The sequence below is a fragment of the Poromitra crassiceps genome, assembly GCF_964638095.1.
Source record: "Poromitra crassiceps genome assembly, chromosome: 6".
Lineage (NCBI taxonomy): Eukaryota > Metazoa > Chordata > Actinopteri > Beryciformes > Melamphaidae > Poromitra > Poromitra crassiceps.
Genome location: NC_139627.1, coordinates 2,438,777 through 2,460,326, shown reverse-complemented (window position 1 = coordinate 2,460,326; position 21,550 = coordinate 2,438,777). Strand labels below are relative to the sequence as shown.

General features: G+C 42.7%; 3 protein-coding genes across 4 annotated transcripts in view; 2 read left to right on the top strand and 1 right to left on the bottom strand.

The window, feature by feature from the left end:
• Positions 1–1,316: 1,316 nt before the first annotated feature.
• Positions 1,317–6,880, top strand: mtg2 (mitochondrial ribosome-associated GTPase 2). The gene is made up of 6 exons (XM_083639060.1): positions 1,317–1,892; positions 2,758–2,905; positions 3,109–3,224; positions 3,401–3,619; positions 4,858–4,996; positions 6,434–6,880. The coding sequence occupies exons 1-6, from the start codon at positions 1,569–1,571 to the stop codon at positions 6,814–6,816; spliced, it is 1,329 nt and encodes a 442-aa protein (XP_083495186.1). The 5' UTR covers positions 1,317–1,568; the 3' UTR covers positions 6,817–6,880.
• Positions 6,881–7,875: 995 nt separating this feature from the next.
• Positions 7,876–13,834, top strand: LOC310778416 (uncharacterized protein SCO4629-like; the record flags this gene model as incomplete). Its single annotated transcript, XM_083638837.1, has 6 exons — positions 7,876–8,016; positions 8,942–9,030; positions 10,297–10,420; positions 11,843–11,995; positions 13,420–13,602; positions 13,716–13,834. The coding sequence occupies exons 1-6, from the start codon at positions 7,965–7,967 to the stop codon at positions 13,832–13,834; spliced, it is 720 nt and encodes a 239-aa protein (XP_083494963.1). The 5' UTR covers positions 7,876–7,964.
• Positions 13,835–15,787: 1,953 nt separating this feature from the next.
• Positions 15,788–21,550, bottom strand: part of LOC310778439 (cadherin-like protein 26) — a 19,742-nt gene continuing 13,979 nt past the window's right edge. The window contains exons 12-17 of one of the 2 annotated variants that reach the window (XM_083638870.1): positions 21,093–21,240; positions 19,037–19,094; positions 18,785–18,886; positions 18,321–18,428; positions 17,879–17,965; positions 15,788–17,780 (exon numbers count right to left, since the gene is read on the bottom strand). In XM_083638870.1, coding sequence (XP_083494996.1) covers positions 17,574–17,780; positions 17,879–17,965; positions 18,321–18,428; positions 18,785–18,886; positions 19,037–19,094; positions 21,093–21,240 — 710 coding nt within the window. In that variant the 3' untranslated portion in view covers positions 15,788–17,573. Of the gene's footprint in view, positions 17,781–17,878; positions 17,966–18,320; positions 18,429–18,784; positions 18,887–19,036; positions 19,127–21,092; positions 21,241–21,550 lie in introns of both variants that reach the window. The other variant, XM_083638869.1, reaches the window with a different exon arrangement.

The following is a 21,550-nucleotide window of genomic DNA, read 5'->3' as shown; positions in this document are numbered from 1 at the left end:
ACGGTCGTGTTTTTTGTTCATCTTATGTCATTGACATTTTGTATTACGTTTGTTGCAGATATCAAGTGATTTTATGTTTTGGAAATGTATCTTTTGTGTTTTCTATGTGATGTATGTATGGATTACGTAAGGTTGTTTGCAAACAAAGCTTACTTCAGTGTTGTTTGTTCAGTGAAAACTTTTAATCACCATCTGTTGTGTTAGAGGAAAAGCATTTAATGATAATAAGACAAGTTAAAGGGGATAGTGTTCATTTTAAGACAAGTGTATATGACAATGTCCTACAAGCACACTTGCCTTATTTAGTTCTTAATTTAATGAATTAATGTGTTAATTGTTAGCACTGTCTGTCTATCTATCTATCTCTATCTATCTAGTAGCCTACACTATGGACAGATATGCTTTTATTTAAAACTATTTAAAGAGCACTTGTGGTCATTATGCTAATCACAGATTATTACACAGGAATATGATTTGTAATAAGGATTCTATTGTTGTGTCTCGTGAGCATCCAGCTTTGGGGTAATAATGTTTATTAACCTATTAACTCAGTGATAACTAAATATAAATGGTTGATACTGTAGTAACTGAACTTACCCCAGAGGGGACAACACAATATCGCAGTGTTTTGACAGGGTTAATCAAGAATGGGGATACCTGGCTGTCAAACAGCTAAATAACTATTATGCTGCTCAACAGTGACAATCACAGGCTTCTCTACACTTAGGCTACTACAAAGTGACAAAGTATCTGTGTCAATGTTTTATTTGACTGTGAAATGAATATGTATGATATTGTTTTGTTTTCAAGTTCTTTATAGTGTCAGGCTCAGCATTGAGCTGGGAGGTAGCCCGTGTGTGTGTGTGTGTGTGTGTGTGTGTGTGTGTGTGTGTGTGTGTGTGTGTGTGTGTGTGTGTGTGTGTGTGTGTGTGTGTGTGTGTGTGTGTGTGTGTGTGTGTGTGTGTGTGTGTGTGTGTGTGTGTGTGTGTGTGTGTGTGTGTGTGTGTGTGTGAGAGAGAGCGAGTGTGACAGAGAGAGGGAATCAGGTTTGGTCTAATATCCAATATTGAATGTTATCTGCTGATCTACTGTAAGATTGCATTGCCTGTTCGTTTCAACTGTTTGTTACTGTTTATTAAAATAAACTGACATACACTGTTTGTAGGTCTGACTTTGTGTTTCAATAAACAATCAATCACACACAATAATACTCCAACAACAGGCTTGTGAAGGTACACACGAATACAAAATCGCTTTTCCACGCACTCTTACCGGAGGACCCTTGTCACTTTCCGTAGTTGTCATCCCTCGCGGAAGCTAAACAAAGCTGCGTGCGTGCTAAGTGCTAACCGGTGCTAACGCTAGTATACAGTTGGACATGCCTATCCTACCTCCTGTTTCTTTAGTAAGGTACTGATAATGTCTATCGTACAGTGATATAACTTTACAGTCCCAGCGCTTTCTTGACTATTTGCTCGTTGCTCGCAATGTGTTCACATGGGTCGAGGTCACGTTGCTAAATGGAAGTTAACTGACGTACTGTGTACGTTATTCTGCTGAATGTCACAATGTTGACAACGTTGTCGAGGGTTCAAGCCTTGAGGTGTGTTCGTCCAGACATACTTTTAGGATACATATTCAGACAAGGAAGGAATGAGTTGAGTTTATTCTGCCACGGTAACGTTAACTTCGGTCCCCCGGTGTCGTCAACTGCGTGGAGACGGGAAGCCGCTGGCGGTGTCAGACATGTCAGCACCACCTGCCCACGACATGTCAGCACCACCTGCCCACGACATGTCAGCACCACCTGCCCACGACATGTCAGCACCACCTGCCCACGGGGCGCCAAGGTCCGAGGGAACCACAAGAGAGAGGTGTCCGAAAAGAAGCTGGTAAGTTGTGTGTGTGTGTGTGTGTGTGTGACTTTAGCTATGTGATCATGCCATGTATTCCACCACCAGAGTCGCCTTTTCTAAAAAAACAACAACAAAAAACGAATGAGGCCAGCTGTGTATAGGACGAATCAGCGTGAGGTCACTTGCCACCCAGAAATGGGAACCCCGCGGCAGTTAATAGTTAACCTGACGCTGCCAGATGGATGAGTTTGCTTCACATTCTGTTTCGGATTGTGAATTTGTGGAACAATGCCGCCCCCATCTGGCGGAGTCAGGCTAGTTAATAGGGGGACACCTCGCCATTCCGAAGTGTCGGCATTCCGATCATTGACTTCTATGCTTTCGGAGAGGCGGCCCTTTTTTATCTCCAAAAAATGTTTCGCCGAGAGGTTAGGTTAGGCTTAGGCGTGGGGGGTGGGAGAGGTTAGGTTTAGGGTTAGGGTCTGGGGGAGGGTTCTTTCGCAATGGCGAGGTTAGGGTTAGAATTTTGTCGGAATGCCGGTATTTCGGAGTGCCGACATTTCGGAATGCCGAGGTGTCCCCAGTTAATAGTATGAGTTTTGCCAAACAAACGTTAATATCTCAAAAACTATACATCACATCGCTTTGACATTCTGAGTGAGAGCAGAAGCAGCTCAAGGGTTTGATGTATAATATATGCATGTCGTGTTAAAGTTGTGTGAACTGTCGCCGTTTTTAAAATGTAAACAGAGTTAACTGGCTAGAGTCAGGCACTCACGCCTCGCGCCACTTGGGCTCCATAGGGTTCCATTGCCGTTGCCACCCAGTGAAGCGGTTTGTTTACCAAAATGCTGCTCGGCTGATCCCTCGTATAACATTATATTTTGTTGTGGCCCCATAGACCCGTTACTTTGTCGACCATCGCCGTGTGAAGCTGGCTGCCGGGTCAGGTGGCAAAGGAGCCTGCACCTTTCACAGTGAGCCCCGGAAAGAGTGGGGGGGACCAGACGGAGGGAATGGAGGCGATGGTGGAAACATCATCATCAAAGGTAATAATTGTGTTCTGAGGATGACAGAGGCCTGTACGTACGTTCCTGTTGTACAACTTAGGAGGAAATCAGTGCTGTTGAATGGTTTCATGTTAATATGGTCACTGACACTGACAGTCTCAATGTGGTTAGGCTCCATGCTGCCTGCATCATGCCACAAGGTGGTTCCGTCTGTTATCTGTCTCTTATTTGCCTGCTTTCAGTTAACCGGCTTGTCAAATCTTTGGCGCAAGTAACTCCGCTTTACAAGGGAGAGGATGGGCAATCTGGGGGCAACAAGAACTGTTACGGTCGGAACGGCGGCTCAACCTACATTTCTGTGAGTCCATACATTTTGCTTACGGATGGAATCGAACCCACACACAGTTCTGTCACATTTTTACTACATGTAAGATGTGGTGCCTGATCTGAACCCACACACAGTTCTGTCACATTTTTACTACATGTAAGATGTGGTGCCTGATCTGACGCTCTGGTATTTATCCCTTTACAAAGGTACCTTTGGGCACCGTGGTGAAGGAGCAGGGCACGACAGTAGTGGACCTTTCTGAGCACGGCCAGGAGTACCTGGCTGTGTTTGGAGGGGCCGGGGGGAAGGGGAACCGATTCTTTCTGTCCAACGAGAACCGTGCCCCGATGTCAGCCACCCCAGGAGAGAAGGGCCAGGAGAGGGTCCTTCAGCTAGAGCTACGCACCATGGCCCACGCTGGACTGGTGAGGGAAATGGAACATGTTGAACCAGGGAGTACCTTCAACCTTGGGTTGTTGTGTAGCTTCCTCCTGGCTATGAGATATAAGCCCCAAAATCATCAGTCATGGTTCTGAACAAAGGGAAAAAAAAGAACAGCTCCGTTCTTCTCTCACAAATCACAGGACAGAAGAATGACAAAGATGACTAACACTTTTCAGACTTATATCATCGTCAGGAGGGAAGCTACTACAACCCAAGGTGCTCCAAGGTTAAACCTTACTTTAAGCCTCTGTTATAAAAGAACATTGGTATAATCGTGTATTTAAAGTCGAGGTGAACCCGTTCATCACGTACATCTGAGTCCGTTTCAGACTGAAAACAAATTGAGAAGCGGACCGTATATGGTGTCAATTATTTGATTTGACAATTCTGAGGACTGGCTTTGGCATTGGCCAATCCTGGCGTGTTCCACCCCCAAATCGGGTGGGATTCAGCATGTTGTCGTGCTACGCGAGTGGGATCCCCGGAGTACCAGGCAGCCACCTGCTTCGTGCGGAGCGAGCGGACAATCCGATGCATGGGTGCTGCCCGCCCGCCTGGAATCTCCGACGGGCGACCCCTGACAACCACGCTCTCAAGCGCGTGCCATTTACGCTATTTCTGTTAATACGATATTCCTGGAATGCGCGTTTTAATGAGCCAGTTACATTTCTTTACATTCTTAGAGATTATAGTTTTTGGTTTTTGTTTATGTTTCATACAATTGGCCAAGTTAGTAGTTAGTTTATGGGATAGGAATTCTGCCAGATGACAGGCACTAGGCGCCATTTTCTACTTCATTTGGAAGAGAAAATTATCCTGAAATGAAGATTTGATTGACAGCTGCATGTTGTGATATGATTGGTTGAAATGGGGTAGAAATTTGATAGTACTAGGTGACGTCAGCAAACTGTACATTACTGTTATCAATGAAATCTTGAAAAATGAACTTTTGATGTGAAAAAGTGTGAAAAACTAAAGAAATTCGATTTTTGTGATTTTTTTTTGCATACATTATTAAATAGGTGCACTGCATACCCAGGTATTTGAACTAAAAGAAAAGAAAAGTCATTTTTGGGTTCAGCTCGACTTTAAGCCTCTGTTATAAAAGAACTGGTATAATCGTGTATTTAAGTGTATTGGTGCATTCACCACTGCAAAAGCATTTGATTGGTAGATGTATTGTAAAAGTAATTAATTGACCCCCCCCCCTCATCTTCAGGTTGGATTTCCAAACGCGGGGAAATCATCGTTGTTGAGGGCCATCTCCAACGCCAAGCCTGCTGTAGCTGCCTACCCTTTCACAACCCTCAACCCACATGTGGGCATCGTCACGTACAGGGATCATGAGCAAGTAGCAGGTCATTGATTTGAGGCCAACTGTGATCCAGCACACTGATTTATATTGTGATGTACACACACTGAGCACGTTTACGCTACGTTCACACAGGGCACCTACGCCTTGCCTCAACGCACGCCTACGCCTACAGACCTTGAGCTGGGCGTGAACCTATCACACGCTTTTGCGATCACACTGCACGCCTATTCCACGCTGAACCTGAGCCCAGTCACAAACGCCTCTCCTCTCTCCCGAGTGTTTTTTTTGTCACGTGTGGTCCCGAATTATCATGGGTAGGTAAAATAAATCTGATATATTTAATGTGCTATTGATGCTGGATATGTATAAACAGGTCTCCTTCTTGGGTGACTGTTGTCATAGAGAACTGGATGCTGTTGTACTAAATGGATTGACTTTTCATTGTCCATCTTGCTTCTTCGGTCGCTATTCTCTCTCCTGAAGATTTGTTTACCGACGGGGAGAAAGCCCCACGTGATAGCCACCCGTCAATCTCTCTCTCTCTCTCTCTCTCTGCTCAACACTGTTGTAGTAACACCATTTTATTTTGAAATTCAGTTGACTGCCATTTCCCATGGATATTGTCGCGTTTTTCCTTCATGGCTTGACAGAAAAAGTCTGCCTTCACGCGCCTAGTCGGCTTGAAAATAGAACTCGCGCCTAAACGATAAAATCGGCGCAGCTCAGGCGAGGCGTGGGTACACGCAAGGCTCACGTTGAGGCGCCCTGTGTACACAGCCTCATTGACTAAAAACTAAAGGACGCCTATTTAAAAGCGTGGGTAAAGGCAAGGCGTAGGCAAGGCTTGGGTGCTGTGTGTGAACGTAGTAGTACACCATACTAACACGGGGTGGTGGTAGGCATCAGCTTTCAACTCGGTGTCAACCGGCTACCAAAGTGACATCCGCCTCCAGGTTCCACATGTTGCATTCTGAGATGCTTTGGTGTTCACCACAGGTGTAAAGGGCTTATCTGAGTTGCTGTTACTTTCTGTCAGCTGGTCATTCTCTGACTCTCTCATCAACAAAGTGTTTGTGTTTGCAGAACTGCCGCTCGCTGAACGTTTTTTGTACCATTCTGTGCAAACTCGAGAGACTCTTTTGCATGAAAATCCCAGGAGATCAGCAGATTCTCAAATACTCCCCATACTCACCAACAACTATGTCATGGTCAAAGTCACTGAGGTCACATTTCCCCCAATTTTCAGTTCTCATGTTTGATGTGAGCATGAACTGAAGCTGCTGAACCTGCATGCTTTTTATGCATTGCTGCCACATGATTGGCTGAATGGATAATTGCATGAATAAGCAGGTGTACAGGTGTTCTTAATAAAGTGCTCAGTGAGTGTATATTGCTGTTTTCTTACATACACTGCAATAAGGGCATGTTCAACAACACATAAGTAAACATGTAAATATTCTATTCCCCTCGCTCTGTGTAGTGGCTGACATCCCGGGCATCATCCGTGGGGCTCATCAGAACCGCGGCCTGGGCTTCTCTTTCCTGCGACACATAGAGCGCTGTCGCTTCCTGCTCTTCGTTCTGGACCTGTCCGCTCCAGAACCTTGGACCCAGCTGCAGCACCTGCGCTATGAACTAGAACAGTATGAGTGCGGTCTGTCCCAGCGGCCCCACGCCATCATCGCCAACAAAATGGACCTGCCAGAGGCCCAGGGGAAGCTGGAGACCCTAAAGAGCCAGGTCACCCAGAGGGTCATCCCCCTGTCGGCTCTCACGGGACAGAACACAGAGGAGCTCATCCTGCACCTCAGAGAGCTGTATGATGGATACCTGCAGGGAGAAGGCACAACCACGAGGTGGTAGTAAACAAACCAGTTTCCTCAACTCATACTGTTCTGTGGTTTCTAAGTATATTTGTGTTACTGTAACATATGACATCTATTTAACATTTTAATAAATGTATTTGAAGACGTTGGCAGTTTGTATATATTTTTTATTACAGTAGTTTATTGTGATTTGTAGTATAGTAATGTTTGATAAATGCTATAGATTGAAAGTATTTTTGAGATTCATTGAAAGATTTGAATACAATTTACACAAAATGATATGCAGTACAGAGTTTTGACAAGGGCAAAAGGTCTGCAGATTACAGGCTAAAAGAAAACCTTACATTTCTAAATTTTGAGCACTATAAGTTTAGATTAGATCGAATAAAATAGAACTTTATTGATCCCCTTGAGGAAATTCAGGAATTTAGTATTAGTAGAAAGCGTTGGTATAAATAATGTATCAAGATGATATTACTTTTAATGTTAAGCTATAAAAAAAATATATATATATATTTCGCAATGACTATGAAGACAATTTGGGGGACTGTGGATTGATTGGAAGACACCACATATATTACTACACAGTGAAAAAACAGACATACACAAGCTACTAATCTCTAACTTTTATTAGACTGTTGTGTATCATTATGCCATCATAATATTACGTGTTAGTTAACTGATTAGTTGTCACACAAACTTTCCCAATAAATGAGAGTAAACATAATTCCAAAATGAACCAGCAGAGGGTGTACATCCTGCATCATTAAAAATAACTTACATTACCTCATTAATGATTGAACAGTTTTGGGGTTAATATCAAACCCAGAAAAACAGATGATTAGTGGTCAACATAGGCAGGGAGCACTGAATTATGGCTGTATCAGGGAGCTAATTGTGATGTATAAAAATAACGTTTTCCCCTTCCATGAATTCACCCTCAGCTATAATTTAAGCCAGGCAAGAGAAACAAATCCTGCTGATTGGAGGAATAGTGATGAGCAACAGACCTTAAAAGAAGGAATCTGGTAGATTCAGGAGCAAACGGATCCCATTCGGTTTGTGGATTGCTGAGGGCTGTTTTTGTTAGGAGGCTGAAAAACAACACCAGGGAGTAGCATCTCTGACCCCATGACACTCTGACCTCTGACCCCATGACACTGTTGCTTGTGTGTTCAGCAGGTGATGGATGTTTACTGGCTGCTGCTGCTGCTGCTAACTTCATTTCGAGTAGCAAGTAAGAACAGTGTTACTATTTGTAGGGATGATACACCATGTTTTTTTCTAACAGCAATTTAATAATATTGTGACATTGCTTCATGGTGAAAATACTTTGCAAAAATATTTGTGTATTTTGAAGTTTGAATCAGGCCAGAAGTAAAACCTGAACCTGCGGTTTTACAGTGACAGTTCATCTCATGTCATGTGGTGTGATGGATTTAACTATTATACTATAATGCAATAATCAGCAGTATGCTGTACTCAGATGAGCGATCAGAGTAAATGAGAGGAATAAAATTCTAGCCAATCAAAAAATAAATTATAAGGCCTTAGCCAATTAGATTCATCGAAACATGATCATGATAATTTGCTGTAGTAATAGAAATGTACAGTCAGGGGGCCTATTTCATGACTAGTCATCAGAGCTGCGTAAGCATAATGCTTTGTAATTAGCATTCAACAAACGTTGGAAGGAAGAGAAGATGAAGAGCATTGGAGTGGATGGGGGGGGGGGGGAGTTGAGATGAAGAAAGGAAGCGTTCAACCTTGGGACAAATGGCGTGCAGAGGATGTTAAGGGCTAGAAACCCTGCAGAGTAAATGGCATGAGCTGTGGCATAGAGTCGAAAGCCTGAGTGGAAACTGGTCACTAGTTGTTGTCGTCCCCTGTTCTTTTAAAGGACGGCCTACGTCAACCTGCCTGAGGCCAGTGTTGTTATATGGAGGCTGCTGTGTCACGTTTTCCGTGTGAGTGAGTGGACCCTGATAGATGACTGATGTAAGCGAGCTTCACTGAAGTTAGGAGGACACATCATTTAGGTCACTTGCAGGGTGTCATTTGTGCTGGCTTCATGCTTCTGAAAACATGGCTTTTCATCTTGCTATTTGTTTGTGCTCTGACTCATGTTTTGAAGTCCGCTCCCTCCCTCCCTCTCTCCACAGCTCAGCATGTGAGTGGAATGGACAAACACAGTGAGAAGAGGGCCAGAATCCTATGGGACTACCTACGTCTGCATCAGCTTCTGGAAAAGGCAAGGTGTCCTATATGTACTATTATGTGATGTGTTGTATGATCGCTCCATCAAATAAAGATAAGATCTTCTCCCTTGAAATTGCCATCACATCTATTTGCGATTTCACTTATGTTATAACAACGTAAAACTCATAAAACTGACATCATAGATAATACGCATCTAATTGTCATTATACTGCTCCATATATTTAAGCAATATATCACGAGAGCAAGTGTGTTGTGGTGAATATATCTCCCTGATCAGTTGCGGCCTCGTGGGATAACAACTGAGCAGGGGGATATATTCCACAACACACGCTGCTCGAGTGCTATATTGCTTTTATAAAAGGGTTCCAAGTATAATAATATAATAATAATAACACTATAAGTCCGACTGGCATGGTATTCTGAGAGTCAGTTGAAACACTACTGTAAGGCGGGACCTCTAGCAAGAAGATAGACCTGCGGGTGATTTGATTGGATCGTTCTGGAGACTGAAGTCGACATTGGCCAATCCTGGCGCTTGCTGCGAACCTGAGAGCTTTTTGCAAAGTCCGACACCAGAGCTGTACCAAGTAACGTTACGTCTTATTTAGAGATGCGGGGTTAAGAGTGAGGGCGCGCGCGAGAGGGGTTAAGACATTAGCCCGCGTCTATTCTTGTACAAAACATAATTTTCTGCGAAGTATTAGTAAAGTTATAAGCGAAGATCGATTCACAAGGATCTGAAAGGTGTCTCCGCCATTTTGTTTTCAAAGCCTTTTAGTAAGAGAGTTGCGCCATCATGCGTCCATAATGACTCATTGTACAAAGACTTGAAGCAGTAGTGACCCTCCATACAGCAGCGTTGCATTCTCAGGGCTTGCCCGACACCAACTAACGTTACGGGGTTAAATGCGGGGTTAAATGCGGAGTTAACAGCCTTTCTTTTGCAAAGAAGACATTAGCCCGCATCTATTCTTGTACAAAACATCATTTTCTGCGAAGTATTAGTAAAGTTATAAGCGAAGATCGATTCACAAGGATCTGACAGCTGTCTCCGCCATTTTTTTTTCTACGTTGTTTTGAGGTAAGCCTTATTATTACTCTCTTAGTAAGAGAGTTGCCATGGCAACCAATAACCCATGGCCATGGGTTATTGAACTCGGTTACTGGAATTATACAATGGCTGTGAACCAATCAGATTGCTTGATTTGAGAGAGCCATTTTATAAATCATCGTAATCGCTCACAATGATACGATGGCCCCTCACGAGGCGTGACAGTAGCGTGGTGTTTGTTCTCAGAGTGACGTGATCATTGGTCTGGGCTGTCATGACCTTCGTGTTGCTGAGAGGTCAGCCGCTCTCTTCTTGGAGGGATGGGCTCTGTGGCTGCTCTTCACCGGCTGCCTGGGCAAGCAGACTGCAGGTCAGCGAGGACATACTCACGTTTTCACGTTGTCTCTTTCTCTCTCTAATAGTCGTGCATATTAAGTGGCACCATGGATATGGTACAGATTATCATTTTGTTCAGAATTAATATAATAATAATTCATTTTATTTATAAAGCGCTTTATACACCCCCATAATATTTTTGTGTGGGTTAATTTAATATTTCTTTATAAAAAAAACAGTATTTTCTGTGACTATACAGATCGCCTGCAAGCTCACTGCTATTCATGAGATATACTGATTTTAGCCAGCATGTGGCAGTAGCTATAGGGAAATCATTCACATAATCCTGCGGCGGGGGGGGGTATCTCACACGCTGTAAGCATAGTAACATAGAGGCCATTTACACCTGGCGCTAACATGCGTTTTCTGTGATCAGATTGCAATCATTTGATCACTTCAGCCTGATTCCATTTACACCTGGCGTTAACATGCATTTTCTGCAATCTGATTGCAACCTGATTGCAATCAGATTGCAGAAATGGTTGTCCTCTCAATCCGCAAAGTTGCTTTATCCAGATTGAGAGGACACATTGCATTTACACTTGTGTTCAATGTGTACACAATGCATCCCTGACCACCTCCGGAAGGGTTTGGCCGATCAGATTGCAATCCTTCTTCAATGCGTTTTGGGGGTGTTTACACCTGCCATTTCAAGTGATAAAACACAATCTGATTGCAATCTGATCACAGAAAACACATGTTAACGCCAGGTGTAAATGGCCTCACAAAAGCTAGCTGTGTCAGTGAAAGAAGTATTGAGAGCACAGTAGCAACAGCTTGTTATCTAAGAACATCCAATTATATGCAGGTGAGAAGAAAGTATAACACATTGCCAAGTACTGATAATAACTTGATGTTGATAAATCTTACAGTATGTTGAATGTTCAGTGTTTGTGTGTAACTTAGTAGGACGATGTCAACTAACTTGTTTGCTAACGTTAGCATAGCATGTTTAGCACGAATAGCTAACTAGCCTCGCATGGTAGCCTATGGAGCTTTTGTTTCTCTGTGCTGTTAGGGTTCTGCTAATGTTACAGTTTAGTAACCACTGACCAGAGTAAAACATGGTGCTTGGTCATATTTTTATTTTTATTTTTAATTATTGTTTCTTATGTCAGAATATGTGTTGTGCATAGGGATCATATTGGAATAACGTTAGTGAAACTGATAAAGTTACAGTAAAAGTAATTTCTTGATTTATCATAATAATCAATCTATTACTTTAAACCTTGCATAAAAGCAAGCTGCGTCAGTGAAAGAACATCGAGAGCACAGTAGCAACTGCTTGTCATCGAAAACATTATCCCATGTGTTTTGCAGAAATCCTTTATTAAAATATGTGCACCTGAATCCTGCAAGTGTCATCATTCAGCTGTGCAACACATGTTTCAAATAGGTGTGTGGACCAGACGAGAAGCAGATGTTTTTCTGGAGGTGGCGCTGAGGATGGGGGTTCCCAGGAGGAACATCTTATTGGAGACTGAGGCCACCAACACTGGAGAGAATATTCGCTTCTCTCACAGAGTCCTGAAGGAGAACAACATCCCAGGTGAGAGATCTGTAGCCATTGCTATGATTAAAAATATTTAAATATATTTAAGCAATATATTTGAGCAAAATATATTATAAATAATATATTATATATAGTTCTGGGAAACAAGGGAGTAGCAGGTTCAGGCACACTCACTGAACCTCTTTCTTGGTTTTAATAATCACCTCATGAATCGTCACATGCAAACTTTTACTCATTGAGCCATCAAAGCTGTTTTATCAACATCTAGATTGCTTTGTCTCTTCCACTGATACCTGCACCACTTACAGTATGGTTGTGTCTGTAATGCAAGGAAGCTTAATATCATCTAGTTACCTAACTAGATGATTGTTTAATTAGGTATCTCATTTTAATATAGGTGATTAAAAAATAACTTGTTTCAGACGTCCTCATTCTTGAAGGTAGCATCGTACGCGACAGGTCGTACTGGTGCTGTTTCCATTGAATAGACAGACCTTTTCTGACCAAGCTTGATGAAGTTGTTTCCCAAAGCATTTGGCAATAAATTAGTATAAAACTGCATGGCTGATGGCTGTTCTCTCTAACTATAATCCAAACAGGTTGAGTCTTCACAGGCGAACGTTTCATTGTTTTTACACTTTTAATTTGAAGGCGAAAAAGGGAAATGGTACGTGTGAAATTATAGAATTGACAGACCAGTGTCAATTCAATCTACTCAAACCATTTCCTGTTTCGGCCTTCAAATTAAAAGCGTGAAACCAAGCTAACTTGGAACGTTGCGTTTGACAAACAAATTGGTAACGTTAGTTAAGCAATGACAGCTTGTCATTTAATAAAGCACAGTTAAAACGAACTCCACTTACACTTGAAGGTCTGCCATGCTGCTATCCTCCTGGCTGTACAGTGTAAGTCCTGCTTTGGGGCACGCGGAGCGGGTTTTCTAAACTAATGTTAACGTTAGCTAGCAACCTAACTAGCCGGCTGCTGTCCACAACAGAGTCAGGTAAGATGCTTCCTACTATTGTTCAAAAGTGACTTTCCTGACACTGTACAAACATCTGACTGCACTGAAATTAAGTAAAGGTTGACGGTATTGACTATTCTAGAATAAAAACGAAAAGAAAGTGAAATATGTTTGTTATTTAGCCAATGTTGTTTCACTTTTTTCTGATGCGGTCGGCTTTGTGGGCATCGCCATTAGGGGCTCACTCGGGCTCGCTTCGTTCTTCTTCGTCGATTGAAGGGTTGCAAGGTATGATGGGATATCTTAACAAAACAAAGGTACCATGGAATGGTTCCTCGAAAATTATCCATAACCAGGTACCTAGAAAGGTTGCAAATTCAGTGAAATGTATACAACTGGTTTCAGACAGCCTAATTACACCTTCTTATCTAGAAATGCCACCTATATTGCTCGTTCACTTGAGAATCAGACTATGTGTTTCTCACTTCGACCACAGCCTCCAGAGTGATGCTGGTGCAGCAGCCCTTCATGGAGCGCCGGGTTTATGCGACCTTCCTGCGTCAGTGGCCTGGCCAGGCGGAGCTCACACACGCTACCGTGACCTCTCCCCAGATGGACATCTCTGCGTACCCCCACCCCACTGTGGGCACTGCCTCAGATCTCATCTCCTACATGCTTGGTACTTTCTACCACTCGTTCAACACCACTGCTGTATGTCTGGTCCATATCGACTGCTTTCCTCCTCTTTTGCTATTCGGCACATTTTGTAACTACTGGGCCTGTATTGTCCAGGCGCGGTGGAGAGAATCCAGGACTATCCTCAGAAAGGCTTCCAGGTGGAACAGGAGCTTACATCCAGCGTCCTCTCTGCCTACCACTGGTTCCTCCAGGCCGGCTACAGACCCAAGTAATCAACACACACTGTATCTGTTGCTTGAAACAGTGCAGTTATGCCTTTCTCCCCACAATGATGCCAATTCAGTGCAATTACAACAATAAAATGCATTGAGGTAAATAGTTTAAAACTCTGATTAGTGTTTACATAACATCCATTATATGCTGTACTGTATGTTGAGGCCCACACCAGCAGAGATATTTCCAAGCATTTTGGTTATTACAGATCATTTTTGGAAACGCAATACAAAGCACGAATTAGAATATTTAATATATCATTTAATATTTAATAACCTATATAGGCAATATGAATGGCTATAGTTAATGTAGACATTTCATTATTCATGCAACCACAAGAGGTCGATATGTAGTAGTAATGAAACGGTAGGCTGATGCCTACCGTGAGTGCCGGCTCTCCTCTTTCATTGTCATCTATTATCCAGGCACCCGGTCTGTTTGTGGAGTTGTGCGCTTTACCTCAATTCTACGATATGTAGTAGTTAATGGAGCATAATATGGGTTGCGTTTTGACAGCCAAACCAGAGCATGGGTTCAAGGTTTAGAGTAAAGGGTTAGGGTTAAGTATGTAGTCAGGCCTAAAGTTGAGGCAAGTAATGGCACTGCAGTTATAGGCAGACAGATGTTTGTGTGTACGTACTGTATGTATTTGTGTGGACGTGTGTTTGTGTGGGTTGTTGTTTTGTTGATGTCTACAATGAAGTAGTACCGAAGTTGACTTCTGATCTACCCTGATCTGTGTCTATTTATAATCGTATTAGAATGTATATATTTTATGTGAGTAAACAAGCTGCCGGATATCTACTTTTGCAAGTAGTAGTTTTGAGGCTGCACCTCACAGAATATACACTGCATTGTCTCCCACCACAAGTTTTTCTTCTTATCACTCTTGCATGCATGGGCAGACACGTGTGGGCATGTACGCGAACGCCCACACACACACACACGCACACACACACACACACACACACACACACACACACACACACACACACACAGAAGTGAAGGCCGGCCAAAATGAACTCACTTCACAGATTCTCACAAAGATAGGAGTACAAAAACACACACAGACACAGACACAAAACCAGCTTAACAAGTTGGTTGCTTGGCTGTATTTCCCTGTATGTTTGCTCATCAGTAAGCATCAGACTTCAGCCAGCCGTGACCATTGCTCCATGACGTCTAAGGACAAAGATGAACAGGCCAGCACGCTTTAACCCATTGATACCCGATGCAGCATTTGCGTGTATATCCCTCATTTGTGTGTGTATCCCTTTAAGACCGCGAACCGCGTGACGCGGTTCGCGGTCTTAAAGGGATACACACACAAATGCTGCGTCAGGTATCAATGGGTTAATATCCTTTCAAAAGTTGAATCAGTCATGTGGGCATAGCAGCGAGCTTTGGGGGAATTTCTTCCACTTGGATTCAAGGATGAACTGATTAGATTTTGGTGGTCAAAGGTCACTGTGACCTCACATCCTTCCCATTCTTATGACTAGACCTTTCCAGCGTCCCTCGCTGGCTCATCCGCTGAACTGGCAGCTCTCATTTGTACCGTGCCTCCTCCTCCTCCTCGTCCTCGTCATCCTCCTCCTCCTCAGTGCTCATGTCTTCTGTACCGTGCCTCCTCCTCCTCCTCGTCCTCGTCATCCTCCTCCTCGTCCTCGTCCTCCTCCTCAGTGCTCATGTCTTCTGTACCATGCCTCCTCCTCCTCCTCGTCATCCTCCTCCTCCTCAGTGCTCATGTCTTCTGTGCCTTGTTGCTTTGACCTCGAGTTCGCCGGCTCGGCTGTGACCTCCCACTGTCATGATTGGTGATGTAATCAATCATTAGTTGATATTTTATAGTTGGTATCAAACATTTTTAGTTTGAATATTCTTCAATTGTTGTTGGTTTGACAGGGGGTGGAATGATGGTGCAAATCAAATAAATGCATACAATGTTGTTTAAACATGTGCAATTTTATTATTTTATAAAATCATCAGTCCTCTGTACTCTGTAACAAATTGTCTCCATGTGAAGACAGCATGTTTCTCACTGGAATAGTGATAACTTCCATTTAGCCAAATATTACACTTAATACCTTTTATTAAATTCCTTCAAAGTCTTCACTATACTATATATTTTATGAGTCTGGACAGACATGGATGTAAACTGCAGCTTGACTTGCTGGCGGAGGCGGAGGCATGCTGTATAAATGTATAAAAAGTGCTTATTTCCAGTTGAAAAATAAAAAAACACCACAAATCACAAATGCTAGCTAAAGACTAAGTAACTATGCTGCTCTGTGTAATGAACTGCACTCTAAGATAGAACATTTTATTACAGTGTGTAACAGTGTAAAGTTTTCTTTCCAACAATGTAATTTGTCTATGATGTCATGCATCATAATTTCAACACAAAAATGTATTTTACACAGATTATTATTTACATTACTAGCAATCGAGCACGCTATGCCCACAGCTCGGCTGCTGTGTGGCCTTGCCAACCCTATTGGCGTGGGCACAATGTCTCCCTCTCTCTCCCTCAGTCTCTCTTCCCCGCTCTCTTTCTCCCGCAGTCTCTCCCCCCTCAGTCTCTCTCGTGAGCCTCAGACTGATGACATCATCACTGATGACAGTTTGAGTGAATTTATGACATCACTGATGATGTCATCAGTGACATCACTGAACTATAGTCTTGTGTGTGAGTGAATTTATGACATCACTGATGATGTCATCAGTGGGACAGACAGACAAACAAACAGACAGAGCCCTAGCTCCCATTTATATACTGATGATTCAGCTGCTTACACACTGACAGATAAGTTGCCCAAAGTTTTGTTGATTATAGATCATTTTTGTAAATAAGCATTTATACAGCAGTTCATATTTTATACTCCAGTGTCTCAACAGGCACTGTGTGAGTTACATATTGTAATGTAAATCATATTTTACATTTAAAACATTCATTCCTTGTGGTAAATCGGCGGTATTCAAGCATATTCCACTTTGCCTGGACTGTTAAATATCATTGGTGTTAGCAACAGCCCAAAACCAGTGTCACCCAACTCATGGCACTTATAGACGGTTTTCACCAGAGCGCAACCCCACAGCACTTCCTTTTTCTCAGCATTCGGCAAACTGCAGAAATATTCACTCGACATCGTTACTTTTGTTTTCGCCGCTCAGCTGTATAGACGGTTTTCACGGAATGGTCAGTCCTGCACTTGAATGTTTTTTTTTCTTTTATGTCCATAGCAAACACTGCAACAGGAAGTGAGCGGGGGTTCAATTTAGAATGTTTTTGTTGTCAAGTTAAAACCGTCTATAAAAGCAAATTGTGTTGCAACCAATTTTTTATTTTATTTTATTTATTTTTTATTTAACCTTTATTTATACAGGGGGAGTCTCACTGAGAGCAATGCTCTCTTTTTCAGGAGCCCCCTGATCACATTCACACACACATTCACACCTGGAAGCTGACCAGTACAACCACAGTCTGATCTGCTGGCCACTGAGTGGCTCCACTGGAGCAGTTTGGGTTAAGGGCCTTGCTCAAGGGCACCTCAGTGGTGGTAATTCACCATCAATTCATAATTGGCCCAATTCACTGTTATAACTAGTGAACTTTGGGATTGATAATTTGTTGAAAAAGTATCACACATCATTTGAATATGTGATTGAATGTTTTCCTAGCTGGATCATAGGACAATGCTTCCATGGCTAGAGTCCTTGCATTGCACAACCTTGAGCTTAGGAGGTGGTGGCATCAGGCCTGCAGAGCGAGGCCAGCATTTTGAACCTGGGCTCCACATCCAAGAACATGTCTATGTCAAAGGGGACCTCTGGGATGGAGATAGCATCTAGCTCCGAGACGGTCCCTGCCTCGCCCTCTTCAGCGTACACGTTAGGGGCATAATCACCCAGCTCCTCTCCCGGTGCCTGGAGCGTGTACATCCTCTATGGAGAGGAGGACATGATGAAAAGCAGAAGCAGTGTTAGAAAATGAACAATATAAACTGTATAAGTAGAACTGATCAACGTATTGTCATCATTACCTTCCCTAGTGTGTTGAGCAGTTCTTCATGTGAGAATAAATAACTGTTCTCTCCCAATGTTGAATATTTGCCATTCGTCATTGTACTCTGGGGGATCAGAAGCAAATAAAAAGACATCAGACACTAGAATATTGCAAAGAAAAGGAAAAGGGGGCTTGCTTTAATTAACAATGTAAATACATTTTTACTATTTGGGTTTTATTTGACTAAGTTGAGACTAAAATGCTCAAACTTCTAGTCGACTAAAATAAAAACAGGATGAGGTTGACTAAATATGATAAAGACTAACAAGGACATTTAACACGGGACTAAGACTACGACTAAATAAAAAAATAGCAGACAAAATTAACACTACTAAAACGGGAAGCAAAAATGTCACAAGTGCAATATTTTGACAGAAAAGGGACTCATATTGTAAAGGTCTGTTTTTAGCCTGCACTACCGTGTGCATAGACTTCCCCTGCTGATACCGTCCAGATCTTCCGCTCTGGTACGTGGAATACTCTGAATAGCTCTGTCCTCTCGTGCTCGTTGTTGTTTTAGATGTTGTCTGCAAAATGAAACATTTTGATACATTTGACATTACTGTACATTTCAGCTACTTTGTAGATACTTAATGTCACTGTTCAATTATAGACTGATAGACATCTGCCTTTTTGAGCTGGCTATTCCTGTAAATTAGTATAGAAGACCTTATGTTACATTGGATTTCCTTCTCCTTGCTTTAAGTAGGAGTAGGAGTCGTAATAGTAGTAGGAGTGGTAGTAGTTGTTATGTAGTAGTAGGAGTAATAGCAATTGTAGTAGTAGTAGTAGTACAACAGTAGTAACGTGTATATAATGTATATATTGAGATATATACAGTATACAAGGATCCCACAGAGGGGTAATTTTTAGGTTGCAGTACCCTGCGTGCAGAGTTCCTTATCTGGTACTGTCCACCTTCTACGCTGTTTCCTTGGTACATTGAATACTCTGAACTGGCTGGTCCTGCTGCCATAGTTGGTGCCTGGAAAACAGAAGACAAAACATGATCAGATTTCAATAACGTTTGAAATACTATATAACTTGAATGAGTTGCAATATGTGACTGTACAATAGAGTGTGCCTTCATAAGCTTGTTATTAAATGAATCTAGAGGAGATGTCACATCACTTACTGACTTCACCAACGTTGCTGAAGACTTGACGGTTGTTTGGATTACTTGCTCGTTTTGACTGTCTCCTTGATTTACGTTATGTAAAGCCACCTGTCATACAGTTAAAGATAATCATGTTATTTTTGACACTGTTATATTTCATCAGTATTATTCACAATAATACAATAGTACAATAATTCATAAACTACGAAGAATAACCTCACTTTGCAACTGACAACAATGCTTATACAACTATGAAAATGACTGTGGGTCTGTGACATTTACTCAGCACATCAATGCTAATGCTAATTGGTCATTTTTGGTCATAATTTTTGGTCGTAATTGGTCATCTTCCCTGGACTCCAAGCAGGTCTGCATCGCTGCCTTTATTGATCTAGCTAAAGCTTTCGATTCAGTGAACCATTCCATCCTCTTACAGAGGCTCTCCAGCATTGGCCTCTCACCAAAATCATGTAAATGGTTTGCCAGCTACCTTGCTAACCGTGCTCAGCAGGTGAAGTCAGAAAACATCTTGTCCGACCCTCTTACCATCTCTAAAGGGGTGCCTCAAGGCTCCATCTTGGGCCCACTGCTGTTCTCCATCTACATCAATGATGTAGCCAAGGCTGCTGGAGATTCATTGATCCACCTATATGCCGACGACACCATCCTATATTCAACGGGCCCTTCTCTCCACTCTGCGGCATCCACCCTTCAACTCAGTCTCATCAATATTGAGCAGTCATTTCACAGCCTCCATCTGCTTCTTAATTCTAAGAAGACGAAATGCATTCTTTTCGACAGAAAACACGACACCACCAGCGCCCCCAAGATCACCTGTGCCGATGGCTCCGAGCTGGAATTTGTCACATCATACAAATACCTTGGCCTCTGGCTGGACCCATCCCTCTCTTTCAACACTCACATAAAACACCTACAGTCTAAAGTCAAAGCTCGCCTGAGCTTCTTGTACCGCAATAAAGCTTCTTTCACCCGTTCTGCCAAACACACGCTTGTCAAGATGACCATCCTGCCCATCTTCGATTACGGCGACACCATCTACAGAATGGCATCCCAGAGCGCCCTCAAAAAACTGGACACGCTTCATCATTCTGCCATCCGTTTTGCCACTGGCGCACCATTCACTACTCATCACTGTGACCTTTACAACCTGGTCGACTGGACATCCCTTCACACCAGACGGCTTCTTCACTGGCTCCAGCTCATCTACAAATCCATTCTAGGCAAAACTCCTCTCTACCTCTCCTCCCTTCTACACTTCTCCAGTTCCGACTACAATCTCAGATCCAGTAACTTCATCCGACTCTCCGTTCCGAAAGTCCGCACCGTTTTTGGCCGCAGTGCCTTCCGCTTTGCGTCAGCTTATGACTGGAACACTCTACAAAACACCCTCAAACTCACGGTCCTCTCATCCCTCACTGCTTTTAAGCAAAACCTGCAACAGATTGTAATCGACTGTTGTACCTGTTGACCTCCTCCCAACCACACACATACCCCCAGTCCCTCCTCTTCTCCCTTCCCTGCCCCTTCACCCCCTCCCCCCTCCTCTTCCTCTCTCTCTCTCTCTCTCTCTCTCTCTCTCTCTCTCTCTCTCTCTCTCTCTCTCTCTCTCTCTCTCTCATATATTGTTATTGTAGCCTGTGTTTGTATATAGTATGCTCCTATTATTACTGTAAGTTTTTACTTGTATTTATATAACCTTGTTTTTATTTCAGCCTCCCACCCCCTTCCCCCAAAAGGCCCTTGCTTTTTGTCAGGCTGCTTTTGTATATAAGAAATTGTTCTTACTTGCTTGCCTGGGTAAATAAAGGTTAAATAAAAAAAAATAAAAAAAAAAATTTTTTTTTTAAAATGAGTCGTTTTTTCTGCAATACCACTGGGTCACCACTGGGTCACACACCACTGGGTCACACACCACTGGGTCACACACCACTGGGTCACACACCGACATCAATGGACGCGTTTCAACACAGAGCCTTCATCAGTGTTGACCAGAAAATGAAAAACATTTTTTTTTTCATATTACAGCAACTATTAGTTATGGGTGCTTTTCTACGTATGCGTTTGAATGACATCTGTATTGACCTTGCAGTCAGTTCCCAGGCTCTCCGTGTTACATTTCATCAGATGTTCTCCTGAACCTTCATCTGGCAGGAGCTTGCTCTCCCTCTTGCATGTCAACAGAAAAGCCAAAAGCAGAATGCCTGCAACATAAAGAATATGGCCACACACTGAACCCAAACCAAATCAGCAGGAATTATTCTATATTGTTGTTACCTGAAAATATAATAACAACAAAGACTGTGTGTGTCATACATGTCAAGCAGCCTACACAGTTCAGCTCAATGTGGTCTGTAGACACAGTGCCATGCAGAGTGAGTGACTGACTGACTGACTGACTGAGTGAGTGAGTGAGTGAGTCAATTACTTTAGAGATACATGAGTTGCTTTGCATCTAAACCTATAATGTGAATGTGTGAAAGAGGAATTGGTTTTATGTTTTTGCACATCGCA

What these genes read in the sequence shown, in the direction of transcription:
- mtg2 (XM_083639060.1), top strand. Translation starts at nt 1,569, where the DNA reads ATGTTGACAACGTTGTCGAGGGTTCAAGCCTTGAGGTGTGTTCGTCCA. An exon ending in AGGTGTCCGAAAAGAAGCTG is followed by an intron (nt 1,893 to 2,757) that starts GTAAGTTGTGTG and finishes GTGGCCCCATAG; the next exon opens with ACCCGTTACTTTGTCGACCA. An exon ending in GGATCATGAGCAAGTAGCAG is followed by an intron (nt 4,997 to 6,433) that starts GTCATTGATTTG and finishes CGCTCTGTGTAG; the next exon opens with TGGCTGACATCCCGGGCATC.